Source organism: Trachypithecus francoisi, unplaced genomic scaffold, assembly GCF_009764315.1.
Source record: "Trachypithecus francoisi isolate TF-2019V2 unplaced genomic scaffold, Tfra_2.0 Lachesis_group6, whole genome shotgun sequence".
In the NCBI taxonomy this organism is placed as follows: Eukaryota; Metazoa; Chordata; class Mammalia; order Primates; family Cercopithecidae; genus Trachypithecus; species Trachypithecus francoisi.
The window spans coordinates 21,161,931-21,178,605 of NW_022681471.1; the positions used below are offsets into that span (position 1 = coordinate 21,161,931).

General features: G+C 37.8%; 1 protein-coding gene across 1 annotated transcript; it reads right to left on the minus strand.

Annotated features, from left to right (window-relative positions):
- Nucleotides 1-1,086: 1,086 nt before the first annotated feature.
- Nucleotides 1,087-16,470, minus strand: RAP2C (RAP2C, member of RAS oncogene family). The gene is given in 5 exon segments (XM_033201020.1): nt 1,087-3,636; nt 12,416-12,728; nt 15,281-15,450; nt 15,453-16,089; nt 16,199-16,470. Coding segments are annotated over 3 exon segments (549 nt in total). The 5' UTR covers nt 15,553-16,089; nt 16,199-16,470; the 3' UTR covers nt 1,087-3,636; nt 12,416-12,449.
- Between the last annotated feature and the right edge of the window lie 205 nt (nt 16,471-16,675).

Consider the following 16,675-nt stretch of genomic DNA (forward strand, 5'->3'; position numbering starts at 1 on the left):
GGTCCTGAATCCTGAGTGCCTTCATTTTAGAAAAAAGTTATGATTGACTGCAAGGGCAGCATCTAAGGCAGCACATATGGAGTGTCTGGAGCCCAATTGATGGCCAATAGTTGATAATAATAAACAATAAGATATTTTCTATATGATACAGGCACATAAACTACCCATTCATTTACAAATATTTAAAAATGCAGTCCACGTACATTTGGATAGACAGAACTGCCTAACTTCAAAGAAAAGACTGATAATGATTTTTAAAAATTAAGGTTAAAAATCTATTCAACAATTAAAAATTGTTGAATTGGACAGCGAATTAAAGTGATTGTCAAAATGTTTCACTGAATAAAACAAAATAATTGTGTCAGAGTTCCTTAACATTTTCAAATTTAATTGTATTGCTTAATATTGTCTGAAATCTGGGCTGGACATGGTGGCTCGCCCCTGTAATCCAAGCACTTTGGGAGGACAAGGCAGGAGGATTGTTTAAGCCCAGGAGTTTGAGGCCAGCCTGGGCAACATAGTGAGATGCCCCCATCTCTACAAAAAAAATGGAAAAATTAGCTGGGCATGGTAGCAAGCATCTGTAGTCCCAGTTTCTCAAGAGGCTGGGGCAGGCAGATCACTTGATCCTAGAAGTTCAAGGTTGAAGTGAGCTATGATTGTGCCACTGCACTCCAGCCTGAGTGACAGAGCAAGACTGCCTCCAAAAAAATATATTGTCTGAAATATTTTATACATGGACCATTCCCAGTGGACAAATTTGTTGTTTGGCCACTTTCTGCATGTAGATCAGGTTATATACATCATTCTTTTTTAGCCATTGTCTATAATTTCTGACTTATTTACAAATTATTCAAATTGATTACATATTATATTTTAGGGCATATCATTCTCAGTTTTCCCCAAAAATATGCCAGAATGGTAATTAAGGAAACAGGCAAATGAATGTTTAACTTTGTTTAAAAATGTACTGCAATACACATGATCATTTTGATAAAAATCAATGACTTTCAGTTTTGAGAAAGATTTATAAGTTAGCAAATCCAGAACATGAAGCAATACACCAAATAATTAAAGAAACCAACCTCAGTAATACAGATGTCTATTTTATTAAAAAAGTTACAAACTGGTGGACTGCAGGGTCGTCTTACAAATGACAAGAATGAAATCTATTGGAAAAATTTTACTGTTACAAATCTTTATAGGTAATTGTTCAATGTTTGTACTTGTTATTTGAGATTTTACCTTTCACTGATAAAGTTACAGTACATTAGATCCATGATAATAGGTTACATTATTTTATTTGCAGAGCCCTACTGCAGTGATTTGAACAACTCCTAAACAGATGCCATAGTAAAGACAAGACATATATTGCATTTAATATTAATTTATTATCCTAATAAGCAACATGCAATCTATTGAGGAAGCTAAAATAACTTTTGGTCCCTTTTCTTAAAATGTGCTGGAGAAACCACCTTTAAAATCACTTTCCCCTGATTCCTGTGATTCTAAGTGAATTCAAGTCAAATTTGCTGCTGAGGTCAATGACAATGAACACTGTAATTTAGAGAGAGAGAGAGGAGAGAGAGAGAGAACAAGAATACAATCTATAGGAAAGAAACACTACAAAAAATCAAAATCTCTAGAAAATTTAAATCATGATGAATTATTTGATTCCTTTAGAATTTCACAAAGCCACAAAGCTAATAACATGATCCATGATCACTTAACCTACTTTTAAATGAGTGTTTGGTTTTAAGTTTGGTATTAAAGTGCAAACTTAAATTAAGTATTCATTTCAAGCAGTTCATAAATAAGTAACAATGTTTCAATTGCCTCTATCTTTACAATCTCACCATAAAATTCAAATTTAAGAATAAGAGTTCACTTTGAGGGAATTTGCTCAGGAATCAAATGCAACACGATTTAAAAAAAGGAAATCAAAGTTTAATCAATTTCTACTCAATAATTAATGGTCATGCTGACCAATAAATCACATGAATGTAGATACCACTTTATTTGAACATCACACACAATATAAATTTAAAATTGCCACACCCTTTCATAAACCATCACTGCATATATTAGAGCTTTCCTTGACAAAGTTATTGAGCTATTATTATAGATCAAAAGTATAGTTTTGGTTTTTTTTTGTTTTATTTTATTTAGAAGCATGTTCAAATGACTAAAGCTGGGCTCCTAAAATCGAGAACTTTGGTGCAGTAGATGAGCTGCAGTTACTAACTTCTGCAAATGAAAAGCACACAACTAAAACCAAATAAAAACCCAACAATAAAATACTGTCAAACTTATACAATTTAAAAATCATTGCTAGAAAAAGCCCTCATTGTCACGATGTTAAAACTGAACCAAAATATTACTCTTCATAAGTTTCCTTTCTGATTCTATACCTGCGTTACTGTTAAAATGTTCAAGTATTCAGACAAAATGTGCTGATTAGGTAAACAACATGGAAGGCAATGGCTATTAGAAAGCACATTTGCAAAAATAAAAAATAGCCCAGAGACTTGGCGCTATTCTCCCTCCTGTTACACAGATTTTGTCTCTACTACGAACATGCTTCTTGAGAAATAACTAAAAAGCAATTGTGATAGTGCAAGAAAACTTTAACAAATATTGCTTTAAACTATTATTGAGAAAGACAAATATTAAGAACTAGAAAGTGTATATGATTTTATTTGAATTCAATTTACATGTGCAGAAGTCTACTAGATGTCAATTACAAGCCTGATAGGCAAAGATGAGCTATCTCTGTTTAGGTATACAATTAATTTACCATGGATACAATATCCCTTTTCAAAGGCATTGCTAAATAGGTCATAACTAAATTTAGAACTTCACAGAAAGGAAAATGTTACTGCCGCAATTCAATGCTGTAAATGAGATTAACACATGTGAAAACCTAATGGAATTGAATGCTTAACTCTTCAACTAAATGCTCTACAGTCAATTTCAAATATCAATTGTAACTTTCAGAACATGTTAATTACCAAAAACAAAACAAAACAAAACAAAAAAAAAACAAACACACACACATCACAAACTGCACTTGAAGAAAAGGGATATTCCATCCATACAGGTAAAATGTGATCTTTAGTTTCTTTTTACAACACTGCCACACGTAAACAAAGTCTCAAAGTATTAACCAATAATTTTAAAGGAGAAAGATTTTACAAATAGGATGAAGCACTGGTACGAGGTAATATACAGAAGTAACCATTTGTTTAAGGCTCAATTTTTTCTCCATTATAACTTTCTTTTAAAAGGCATTGAGTAGGTAATACTGAGTTTGAGTAGTTAATAAATACAAGTCGAGAAACTGATTAAAGAAATCAATTAAAATATTAAAAATTAACCCTTGCATATTAGCCATCAATAAGAACTTAGAAAGCTATAAAAGGACTGATTGATAAAGAATAGATTTTAAACGTATGGTAAACGTGCTAAGCATTCCTGTTTAAGGTCGATGGATCTTGAAGGCCAAAGACCTTACACACTTAAATAGATGTATGGCAACATGCTGTAATAGAGACAGGTTTACCAAGGCTCAGTTCTGCAACCCAGGTTGTAAAGTTCTCCAAAGCAGCATCTGTGCAAATTTCCTCTGAGTTTTATCTGCAATTAAGATAAAACATGTCATAAAAATGTAGAAATATATAGTTTAAAAAGAGAACACTGACAACAGATCTATATACACAGCGAAGTGGTAACAGAAAAAACAAAACAGAAACACAGAAGTGATGCACTGGATATAATGTACTTTGTGTGTGCATGTGTGTAGCTATTCTAGCTTATTTTTATAATATTATTATGCCTTGTACTTGTATTATACTTATGCAATATTTAAAATGTCCTTACTGGTTTAAATGATCTTACAGTATAAAAGTTGTTGCAAATGCTGCTTCTACTTTGAACTTGATCGCTTCACATTTTAACTGGAAATGGTATTGTTATCAAATGCATGCTAATTATGAGTTAATAGGCAGTATGTTAGACTTTTCCCAAATTTAGTTTCTTGAGAGATTAAAATGAGAAAATGTCATTCAGGCCAGGCACAGTGGTTCATGTCTGTAATCCCAGTACTCTGGAAGGCCAAGGTGGGAGGACTGCAGAAAGAAAAGAAAAGAAAGAGAAAAAAGGAAGGAAGGAAGGAAGGAAGGAAGGAAGGAAGGAAGGAAGGAAGGAAGGAAGGAAAGAAGGGAGGGAGGGAGGGAGGGAGGGAATGCAATTCAATCAAGGTCTAAATATTGAGCACCTACTAGGTGCCTAGGTTAGGTCAGATGCTAGGTGATAGCAGCAGTTCACATTTTCCACTTGGGTCTTCCGTTTTTGGGGGACATCCTCCCAACCACAGGATCTTCTTTTATGACTGGAATTCCTCATTCCCTGCTCTTATAGCTCACAGATTTCTGCCCTTCCAGCTAATACCAGGGAAAAAAAAAAATCTATCGTTCAGACAGACAGAGCGTCCTTCAATTGTGCTGAATCACCAAATAGCTTCTAGGGGAGTAGAGTTATGTTTGTTTTCAAACGCATGAGATAAAAAATGTTATCATAAAGCCAGAAACAAAAGTAGAACAGCAACTATGAAAGAATGCCAAGGGAAACCAGTTTATAATCATTTAAGGGCTCTACCAATGTTTATAAATGCATAATTTTAATTTCATTTGACAGGTACACTTCTATTAGTGTTCAAAGTGCCTGACATAGTGCTTTATTAGCAGCTATATCATAAAAATGATTATTATTAAAGGACATCACTCTGCTCATTATTGAAATTCTGCTACCTAAACACATTAGGAAAAAACAGAACAAAAGTCTTCCTCTTTAGAAACTAGTATAGAAACATTTTTCCAACTAAAAGACATTTTGCATTAAATTGTTAATTAGGACACCAGTTATTTAAGCTTGGGCATGTCCGGTTTCCTCATCATTGGAAACGGATAAAAATACTTTCTTCACAGGGTTGCTGTAAATTTGTTTTCCTTTTCCAACTATGTTATAAATTTCTAGAAGACTAGGATTGTACTTTTGATATCTAGACTAAGGACCTTTATATTTTTTTGGCCTAGCTGGAACTTCTATACCTACTTGAACACAACAGTATTTCATTACATATACAGTATTCATAATGAATAAAAAATATTCATTATGAATACTTTTTTGTAATTTAGACAAGACTTCCTTCAATTAGTTTGAATTAATGAATTTGCTATAATTTTCATTTCCCTTTTTAAATCAAACAAGTATAAAGATGTTGGGATTTTCAAAAATGATTATTTCTCTTAACTATTGGAGACCTGTTCAAGCATTCTCTAAAATCAAATTGAGAAAGTAGTTATTATTTCTAGCCAAAATATTAATAATCAAATCATTTTACTAACCATAATCTATATTGAATAAAACGTGATATATTAATCACCTCCCACCCTCTAAAAACCTGGGTAACATTTGGTCTATCCACATACACAGGATGACAATACTCCTGTGAAATCCTGAGTTAGGCTCAATAATATTAACATTAGGCATACCTTTAAGCAAACAAAGTATTAATACTAGCTACTTTTCAAGAGAGTAATAAATTATAATTATCTGCAGTAATAAATCCTGAAGTAAAATGCTCGCATTAAACAAAAACAACAGTCTCTTTCAGATTAGAATTTCAAGTGCAAATGTTCTTGCTCCACAGTGACAGCAAAATTTTCAATATACTAATACACTCATGTATGTAAAAATAAATCGCTGAAGGTTTAAAGGCAGCTGGTCAAATCAGTACTTTTTAACTTGTAGGATATCACATCCAAGCACGTTGCAAAGGTATAACTTGCAGCTTTCAAGACAGAACCCAAGTTATCCTCGACCTCGCTCTCAGGTTTCCAGCAAGACACTCGACAAATCTTAACTCTGGAAGCTTCTATTCAAACTCTTACTTGTCTGGTTCTACTTTTTAGCTTTTTACTAATGCAATATTGTAGGAAAGTACAAAACAAAAACACACACTAATCCAAATCTTTTGCTCAGGAAATTATGAAATAAATAGGGTCTGTCAAGTGGGGTAAATTGGTATATGAGAGTACCAAACACAGAACAAAAAGGAACAAAGATCATTATTTATGTCAGCCTGAAGAAAAAAAGGGGATTCTTGATTCAAGACTAGCACATCATTTCACATGGCAGTAGAATGCCTGGTATGTTAACAAAGGCTCCTGAAAGGCTTAGCAGTTTATGAACGTCTTTTTAGCTTAACTGGACTTATCTAAATACAATGGTATTTACTAGCACTGTCTCTCTCTCTCACACACACACACACACAAATATTAGCATGTAATCATAATCACTTTTAATTTTTTTCTAGTTTTAGGTATATGATATTCTTGGGATTTAACCAAAATACTTTTTTGAAAACGAATTTCCTTTCATGTTTAATTATCATTTTATATACAAGTTAAAAGTTAGTTGTATTAGCAAAACATCAGGCTGGAATTATAACTTTAATAAATCATTATTTTAATAATAATGTTAATAAATCATCAAAAGTGCTATTTTAATAAATCATTAAATTATTTTAATAATTTTAAGAAAACATTAAAATTATTATTTTAATAATATTTTTAATCTCAGAGACAGGATCTTGCTCTGTCATCCAGGTTGGAGTGCAGTAGTGTAATCATAGCTTACTGAAACCTGGAATTCCTGGGCTCAAGAGATCCTCCTACCCCAGCCTCTTGAACAGCTAGGACTACAGGCACACACCACCACACTCAGCTAATTTTTTTATTTTTATTTTTTGTAGAGTCGGGGGGGGGGGGGTCTCATTACATAGCCCAGGCTGGTCTTGAACTCCTGGCCTCAAGTGATCCTTCCACCTTGGCCTCCCAAAGTGCTGGGATGAGAGGTATGAGCCACTGCATCTGGTCTTAGGCTGGAATTCTTCTGATACAGGTTATGTTTTTGTTAAATATCTTTTGTTTTGTTTCTCTATCCTAATGCGCATAGTACTCATGAAGCTTACTGGGGTTGGAGTGGGAGGACTAGGTCTTTAAACATGTTCACTGTCACCCATTAAACACAGAGAGCAAAAGCGGAACCTATGGCATAGAATCCTTGAATGGAGATGGAATCACACATGAAAGAAAGCAAGCTCACAAAATGTTTATGGTGAACCCAGGGTAGAAGGGATGGGATTAGCTATTTTTATGTACTAGATCTAAAATCTCTGAATGTTTAAATTAATATGATGAGTTCAATTCTGAGATCTCAAATATTATAACCAAGTCCAGTGATAATAAACAGCAGTGTGAGCCCAATGATCCAATTCCAGTTGCTAGCTTTGAATTAGACCAGGTAAGTTAGTACACCCCTCAACTCTAAATTGCTTTTTCTGAATTTGATATTCCTAAGATTGGCTAATCAAAAGAACTTGGGAGTATGTTTTTGATTGGATACGTTTTTCTAACAGCTGACAGGACTTAAGTTTTTCTTACTGATACTATCTTCTGAATTGTAGAATTCTGCTGAGAAGTAATCCCACGGGGACAATCTTTTCTGTAGTATGGCTAGAACACTTCCTTGGTGGCAATTCTCCAACTCCATGATGCAATTTTTGTTACTTCTACCGATGGTTCATTCTAAGCCAGAGAGGTAATGAAGTAAAACTGAATGGCTCATATGCATTTTATTCTGCAATAAAAGCCTAATCTTGAGGTTAAAAGGAAGCAATTAAAGAGGGAACAGATATACAAAGAGTCATTCTAATCACCACACACCTCCAGATCTAGAGCAGGTCTAACTAGGCATCTGTCCACTCTCAAGTCTCAAACCATGAACCAACCCTACGAATTCAGTGAAGGTCTGGGAGAATTAGGGGTAGCAGAAAGGGCAAGGTGGCTTTGTTTTTCCCTTTTACCCAAGGTTCGCTGAGGGCCTTTATGGTACATACCACCCCCAAAGCATGTTTCTTCCTCCATTCAACTCCTCTGCTCCACTTGGACTCACCATGTGAACTGGATGACAGATGAGCATTTTAAATAAGCCATTTTCCCCATTCAAAGTGATATGCAAATAGAGCAGTGGGAAAAAAAGAAGTATCTAACAAAACTATAACTTCTACAACAGAATTCCACTCCAGCGTTTTACTGGTATTATTAATATTTACCTTGTATAGCAAATTATAAGTACATGATGTGATTTGAGGATTTTTCTCCTCACATTTGCTAAAGCCCCAGCATACCATAAAAAATTAAAAACTAGGCTGGATGTGGTGGCTCACGCCTGTAATCCCAGCACTTTGGGAGGCCGAGGCGGGTGGATCACGAGGTCCAGAGTTCAAGACCAGCCTGGACAATATGGTGAAACCCCACCTCTACTGAAAATACAAAAATTAGCCGGGCTGGTGGCGGGCGCCTGTAGTCCCAGCTACTTAGGAGGCTGAGACAGGGAACTGCTTGAACCCAGGAGGTGGAGGTTGCAGTGAGCCGAGATCGTGCCACTGCACTCCAGCCTGTGTGACAGAGCAAGACTCCGTCTCAAAAAAAAAAAAAAAATTAAAAACTAAAATTAAAAGCTAAAAAAATTAAAAACCATTCTGATTCTACTTTTTTTATTTTAAAAAAATGAAAATGTTAATCAATTCCACTGTATTTAGGAATAGTAAGTCTAGCTAGACTAAAATGATGTTCAAATATGGTTTAGCCTTTCAGTAGCCTTTGTTAGCATCCCAGGCATTCTGCTGCCATGTAAAATGATGTGCTAGTCTTGAACTGAGAATTCCCCTTTTTCTTCAGGCTGAAATACATAATGAACTGGGGCTCACATAAATAGTGATCTTTGTCCTTTCAGTTTGCTTCCCTGTGTTTGGTACTCTTATGCACCATTTACTCTAGTTGGGAGGACCTGTTCCATAGTACACTGAGAAAAATGGTATAAAATCTTACAGGAGACCTTCAAACCACAGTGAATAACACCCTTTCCCCCCATTTTCTTTCTTTATCACTTTCATCAATACTGGACTGACATACAGGAATCCTTGAAAAATCATCTTTAAAACATTCTATTTGCCAAAAGGATATATCAAGCTGTCACATTTAAGAGACATCTTTACTGCACTTCCCCCCTTCCTATTAGGGAATCAACAGAATATTTTAGGATATGATTATGCTCCTTCTTGGCATTCTTTCTGTTTGAAAGTCAACACTGACACCCCCCACCCCCACCACCAATCCCCTCAAGTCCTACCCATCTTCAAAGCCTGATTCAAATGCTATTGCTCCTAATATCTCTAACTCAGTGGCTCTTAACTAAGGACAATTTTGTCCCCAGGGGGCATTTGGCAATTTCTGGAGATATTCTTGTCATAATGGGGGATTAGGAAGATGCTACTGTCATCTAGTGGGTAAAAGCTAGGGATGCTGCTAAACATCTGACAATACACAGGACAGCCCCAAACAGCAAAGATCCCAGAATGTTAAGAAACTCTTTTCTAATTGGTTGTGATCCCCTGTTTCCCTGAACTCCACAGGACAGTGATTGCTTCTTTGATAGTATTACGAGATTATTAACAAAACATCGATCTTTCTCCACAAAAATATACCAAAACAGTGAACTGCCAATAATTTATACCAGCACAGAAGGGCTATGACATAGTGAATGAAACCAGAACAGGGAGACAATGCTGACCTGAGTTTCCATTATACTGCTGCCATACAGCAAAATAAGTCCCTTCAAAGCACTTGATCATACGCTCCTCAGATCAGTAAAGAAATCAGGATGATGGCAGTGTATAAGGAATCTGGTTATGCTTCCAAACTTACACTAAAGTTACTAATGGGAGGGTAAAAGGTGAGGAAACAATCCTGGGAGCCATGCAGACAAACAGGTGTTAGGCAAGAGACCAGTGACCCAAATTGAAAGGTGTTAAGACATAAATGTGAGGAATTATCAGAAGCAATTCTTAGAGCATTAATAAATTTTCCCTCTCAGTTAAAAAACAACCAATTAACAACAGTAACAGTGTTTCTGATTTACATCCTATTATTTCTAACTTGGACAAGGTACTCTTCTAAATATTAGGGACAAACATTTCTCAAATCACCTTTACCTGTCAAAATTTGACATTCAATTTAGATCTGGGTCTAACAGATTTCAAAGCTCCATGACTCAAGCTATAGTATTCAAAATCCACCATCTATTTTCTTTTCTTTTCAGGTAAATGGTGAACAAGGACAACCACAAATTTTACTAGCCTCAAATTAGAGATTCCCATATATGGGAATCAGTTCAATTTTATTTGATGTCAGAAAAAAACAAAAAAACAAAAACAACCCTGCATATAGTGCACTTTGTTCTAAAAGGTCTTGGTCAGGGAGTTCCCCTTAGTATTTTTAGAAATTCAGCTTATTGGATATTTTATTTCAAGGCTAACATCTTCATTTATATATTCTGCTTACAAAAACAAGCAAAAACCTACACACTATAAAAAAACCCACTACTATAAAAATGAATTATAGGTATTAATAATAATTTCCATTTTTAGTATGTTAATTAACCAAAAATATATAGTTGGCTTGAGATACTAAAAAAACTATGTACTCATTCCTGTAGGTAACCAAATAGGTTAAATATAATTCAGATCACAAAAAGTTACCAATGAAATAAACTCAGAAATGATTCAGAAGAAAAGAGGTTCAAAAATAGCTTTAGAAATTATTCACCTGCCAATTTGGCTGAGACAGCTGGCTCTTGACATGTGTGAGACCAATTTTATTCAGTTAACCTCCTATAGCTGTCTACATTAATGATGGAAGGAAAACTGAGAACATTTCGTGGGAGTTGATTAATTTTTAAAAAGATGATAAAACTAACACAAAATGTGTATGGACACTTACATCATCTGCCCAGTAAGTGTCAGATAGAAAAATAGAGCAAAACAGTAAAGATGCAATCACCACACAGAACTTGTTCAAATGTGAAGCTGGCTTACAATTTAAGGAGAGAGATTACAGCAGCAAGAATATGGGACTTGATCCATAAGCCTCTCCCCTCCTCAAAAGACTATAACGCAAGTGCGATGCTATCAACCAAACATAAGCTGGACTATGGTCTGGAAAGTGACTTTATAAAATAATAGATGTAGCTAGACATAACAAAATAAATGAGTTTTCATCATATTCTGGTATGCGAAAGGATGATGAGTGAAAGCATTTTAAATAAAGCATTGTTGTCATCCTTCATTTTCAAAGATGACATTATCTGACAGGAGACCTTGTCTGAAAAGATAAATTAGGGACCGTTAGTCTTTTCTCCAGGGAGCATACACAAAGCCAGACCCTTGATTAGGAATCATTGCTCCAATCTGAAATGCCTGTTGCCATTTGCAACACTGCCTCCTAGACTCGAGGTCAGCCTTGGCTCAGGAAGATCAATTTCATTCCTGATACTGCCAGGCTAGTCTGGCATTTGCTGCGGTTTCTCAGTCATTCACAGTATTGGCTGTTCTATCTTATTATCTAAGTGTTACTGTCTAAGTGAGACTATTTGCTCAATTACAATCTAGACTAAAAGATCATGACATGAATAATCTTGTTTTAAATGCTTCGTAGGTTTTACATAACCTTACTTTTTAAAAAAGTATGAGTTTAAAAAAAACTCATTCATTTAAAAAACTTGTAAGTTATCATTTAACTCAGTGAAAGGCCTGAAGGTTTGTTACTGTTCCTATTAATCTCATAATTTATTAAACTGAATAAATTTTTTTAATGCATGAAACTGTTCCTTCTAACACATCACAGATAATTCAACCAGATTATCGTTTGGACTGTATATTTATAATGAAGTCAGGGTACATTGTGGTACTACAATTTGTTATTATCAGAGGTCACTTAAGTCCCTCAAGTGTTAGGTACAGATGAATTTGATTAAATAATTGTATTGTTAATCAAGCACTTGGTGATTAGTAAACTGGTGATTTTAATTGCAGCAATTTGCTTGCTCAGGACATAAAAACATAAAAGTATAGAAAATACCACAAAACTTCTGGAATTATTACTGAGTGCTCTCCTGTGCATTTTGGATGCTAAATCAGAAGAACAGGGAAAAAGTGTGTTATGGTTTAACTCAATCCAAAGAAATGTTACCAATAAAGCAGAGAAGGAAGAACAATAACTCACTTAAAATCTTGGTGATGGGAATATAAGCAATTCTTACCTCCGCTTTGCTTATCTGCATTTAAAAAAATTTTCTTCATTGAATGTTGACTATTTTGTGTGATGGAAAATGTTATTTTAAAAATAAAGAAATTTAAGACAGTGCCATGTGTATTAACACTAACCAGCTTTTTGTTATACTTGATCAAAAAACAAAACACTACCTGATTCACACAGTTCCATCAAAAACTAACCTGCTCGGTATGGCCATGATTGAGGTTATCTTTTTTACTGGACGACGCAAGTTGTACAACACTGATCTTGCTTCTCGGGCAGGGATGAATAGTTCATTTGCCTGACGATCTCAGCAAAAAGTTCATCCACCATTGATTTACTTTTTGCCGATGTCTCCATGAAAGGACAGCCCCATTCTTGAGCCAGAGCTCTGCCTTCTGAAGACATAACCTCTCTTTCTGGTTCCAGATCCACTTTATTTCCTACTAGGATTAGTGGGACTTTTTCATATCGCTTCACTCTGACAATCTGATCTCTCATTGGCTTGATATCCTATTCAAGCAATCACAAAGAGAAAGAAAAACATTATGCTGTTTGTACAACCGTAACAGAAATATTACAGTATTACAAAAAGTCATACCTCAGTGAGTATACAAAGCTGAATCCAAAATGAAATCACACCTAAACAGAGAAAACGTCATCATTTTGTCCACAGAAGTAAGAACTAGATAATTTCCACAGACCCTACCTGCTAGGTTTGTCAGGAATATAAAACATGGGTTGCACACTAACCTTGACTCATATAATCACTTTTACCACCCCCAGTCTATACTGATTTAAAAAGCAAGTTTCCAAATGATTAATCCATTCGTACATAAGGATGTCTGGCCATCTCCCTAAACCTGCCTGCTTGTCATCACTCCTTGTAACACCTGTTATCCTAGCACAGGATTGCAGCATCTATGCATTCCTAGCCATGTAGCAAGAAGGCTTGAGTGAAAGTGTTTTAAGCGGGAACAAAAATCACTCTGTAATGCCTAGAAGAAAAGAGTTACAACCAGATGGATATACTTAAATGTTTTATTTTAAACTGAATGGTATGCATTTATTCCAGTAAAATCAAACACCTTAAAATACACTTAAATTCGCTAGAAACTACTGTAACAGTTAGCAACTCCTGGGAAGGACAGTGCAAGGGGAGTCTGGGTGGGAAGAAGACAGTTTTTGTTTTTTGGTTTTTTTTGCCTGTGTTTGTTTTTACTGCTTGATTGTTCCCCCATGCGTATTACTTTTTCCAAGTAGTTACAACGAATTACAAAACATAAGAGCGTTAGCAATCCTCCAGTAGCATCAATTTTGGGAGGTGGGGGCACGTATTGATTTAAGGCAATATTATAGATTTAATTATAAAATCATCATTTTTTGTAATATTTCATAATTTTAAAAGTTTGCCTTAAATAGAAAATGTATGCTTAATTGGAAGTCACAGTAAGCACAGAATATTCACATGTGGGTCTACGGGAAAGCAAGGGACTGTGAAAATCTATAAAAATATAGCTATTTGATATTTACATCAATTTGGTTTGATCATGTATCAACTCAGTCTTCTAGGTCACGCTTATTTCCCGTTGTCTTTATGGAAACATAAATTCAGCTGAAAATCCAAACTTATGGCATTTGGGCTCAAAGGAGTTTACATCTCCACTGAAATAATGGCACAGTTTTTCACTCCCAATTCATGTCTATAACAGAAATGGATATAACAGAAATCTTATGAAACACCCTTCAAAAGACTCTCAGCCTCCAGAGAGTAAGCTGATAGAATAACAAATCTCCTGAGGATCCTTTAGGGAAAATAATGCCTGTCAAACAGCACCTTCAGTACTTTGGTACTTTCTGGGGGAAAATGCTTTTATGATACTATTGTTTGGGAATTTACGCCCACATAAAGTGAATTTAGTTTGGTCTCAATAGCTTTGATTTATTTCCCCAGAATTTATCATCTTAAAAAAAAAATCTCTGAAGTTGTTCTATCAGGTTACTGGGAAAGTTCACTATAGTACTTTAATTTAAAATACTAAAGAAAGTGGAATTAGCACATTGTATTGGATAAAGCACTTAAGGTCTCTTAAGTAAGCTACATTAAGTGCATACCTTAAATGCAGAAAAAATATATCCATTTCCTAAATCAATGGAGGTCAATATAATGGGTCAATATGACGTATTTATTTTCAAGGAATAAATAGAAACATACATCGCATCTCCTAAAATAACGTTAAACCTTCAGTCTGTTTCCCAGTGAAGGACAAGACAGATTTTCTAAGAGATTGGACCACATCCAGTTTGGCCACCCAGCCGGAGTAAGAAATCTGCACTTGTTCAGTGTTCCCAGATCCACGTATTTTCTGTAAATACAGGCAGTTACCAGAAACAATTTGGATCAACTGCAGAAAAGGAGTCATTCCTGATTTTTGTTGGTTATTAATTCTAGGTACTAGTCTTTTCTATTAGTAACTTTCCTTCCTACTACACGCCCCAAGTAATTAAGTAAAATGCCTAGAAGGCAGGTCTTGAGTTCTTCATTTTGCAACACTAAGATTTATGAATCTAGTTGAGAAACTTGAGAGAGAAGGGGAGGGCGGCGGGAGGGGGTGTTGCGGGGTGGGAGGGGAAGGTGTGGGTGGGACAAACAGAGAGGACTTATCTGTGCAACAGATAATCGGCTCCAAATAATTTTTTCAAAGTGCTCTATTTACCCGAGATTATTTGTTAGATGTTTTGTTGAGTAAGTTAATCAATACTTGTTGAATTGAGCAAGCAACTTCAGAAGGTTATATTCCAGGCGAAATATACACAGACTGACATTTTTTTCACTTTTCTTTCACTTAAAAATAGCTTTAAAATATTTGTTGACGCTTGTTACTTTACTACGCTCTATAGAAACAACCCGATAGTCTTCCATGCCTGGAGTAACCTCAAAAATGCGTCATGTCTAACTTTCAAAAGCAAAGCACTGTCATTAATGCACGTTTCAAGCAACCCAGAAGTCGATGTCGGATTACCACACCCCCTTTCTAACAAATTACAAGACTTGGTTTGGTTACCTGAAAAGACTGTTGATTAACCAGGCTATAAACCAGGATGAAACCTTGGCCGTTTTTGATGTAGAGATCTCTCATGGAGGCAAACTGCTCAGTTCCTGCGGTGTCCAGAATTTCCAGCACGGAGGGGGAAGAGTCCACTTCGATCTCTTTGCGGTAGAAATCTTCAATGGGGGGTCATATTTCTCAATGAAAGTCCCAGTGACAAACTGCACAGTAAGGGCAGATTTGCCAACCCCTCCGCTCCCTAACACCACTACCTTGTATTCCCTCATGAGTCTCACCTTCACCAACTCCTACCAGAGAGGGGGAAAGATCACCCCGCTAGCTGCGGCGCGGCTAGACTAGGCGGAAGGTGGGCGGAAATCTGCGAACTGGGGAGGAGAGTGCAGAGGAGCAGAGGGCCCAACCGGGGAAGAAGAGGAAGTTACAGGAGGGGGAGGGGAAAGAGCGTAGAGTCAGGGAGGGTGGGGAAGGGATGGTAATGCCCTTCCTATAGGAACTGCGGCCCGAGCAGGGGGCGTGGGGAGGAGGGCGAGTCTGGGAAAAGCCCGGCTAGGGTGACGAGGAGGCGCGTGCCCCCGGGAAGGAAAGGGTGGGGGCCGCGACGAGGGGACCCCGCGGCGAGGCGGACGTCAGAGTAGCCCGCAGCCCAGGGCTGCCCGCACCCCTCCCCCGCCCTTCACACAAAGGGGCCCAGGGACCCCGCTTCCTGCTCGCCCAGCCCAGCCGGCCCAGGCCTGCGGGCTCCGTTCCAGTTACTGCTGCCCGGGCGGGTTTCTGGGCCCCGGCTCCCGCGGGGGTCGTCCGGCCTGTGAAGGGGAGAAGGATGCACATTACCCGGCTGACCCCCGCCCCGAACCTGCGGGGCCGGCCGCCGCCTTCCCCGGCTCCCACCCGGATCAGGCTACCGCCGCTTACCCCGCCGTCCGCACCCGCCCGGCCGCCGGGGAGGCTCTGTCAGGCCAAGGCCATGGCCACCCGCTGGCTCCTGTGTCTCTCCGCTGCCCCAGCGCTGCTGCTCGCGGCGGGGAAAGGGGCGGGGGCCGTCCGGCGGCGGCCGCAGGGACTCTAGGCGAACCCACCTCTTTTTTTTCTCACCCACCCCCCACCCCCCCCCCCCCAGCACACACCCGGAAGGGTTTCCCTGACACACTGGCTGAGGTGCCCCAGTTCCCGAGACTGGACGGGATCACTTCCGGTGGGGAAAGTCCCACCTCTTCGGGGCGAGCCGGGTAGCGCTGGGGCCGCACCCTGCTGAGCGAGCGCGCGGGCCAGGGACGGTTTCGGGTCGGGACTCCGGCCTCGGGAACAGGCCTGTGGGAACCTGCGGCGTCAGTCCTTACTTTTCCGCGGCTGCCGCGGACCGTCCCACCCTCAAACCCGTAGAAGCGCCTC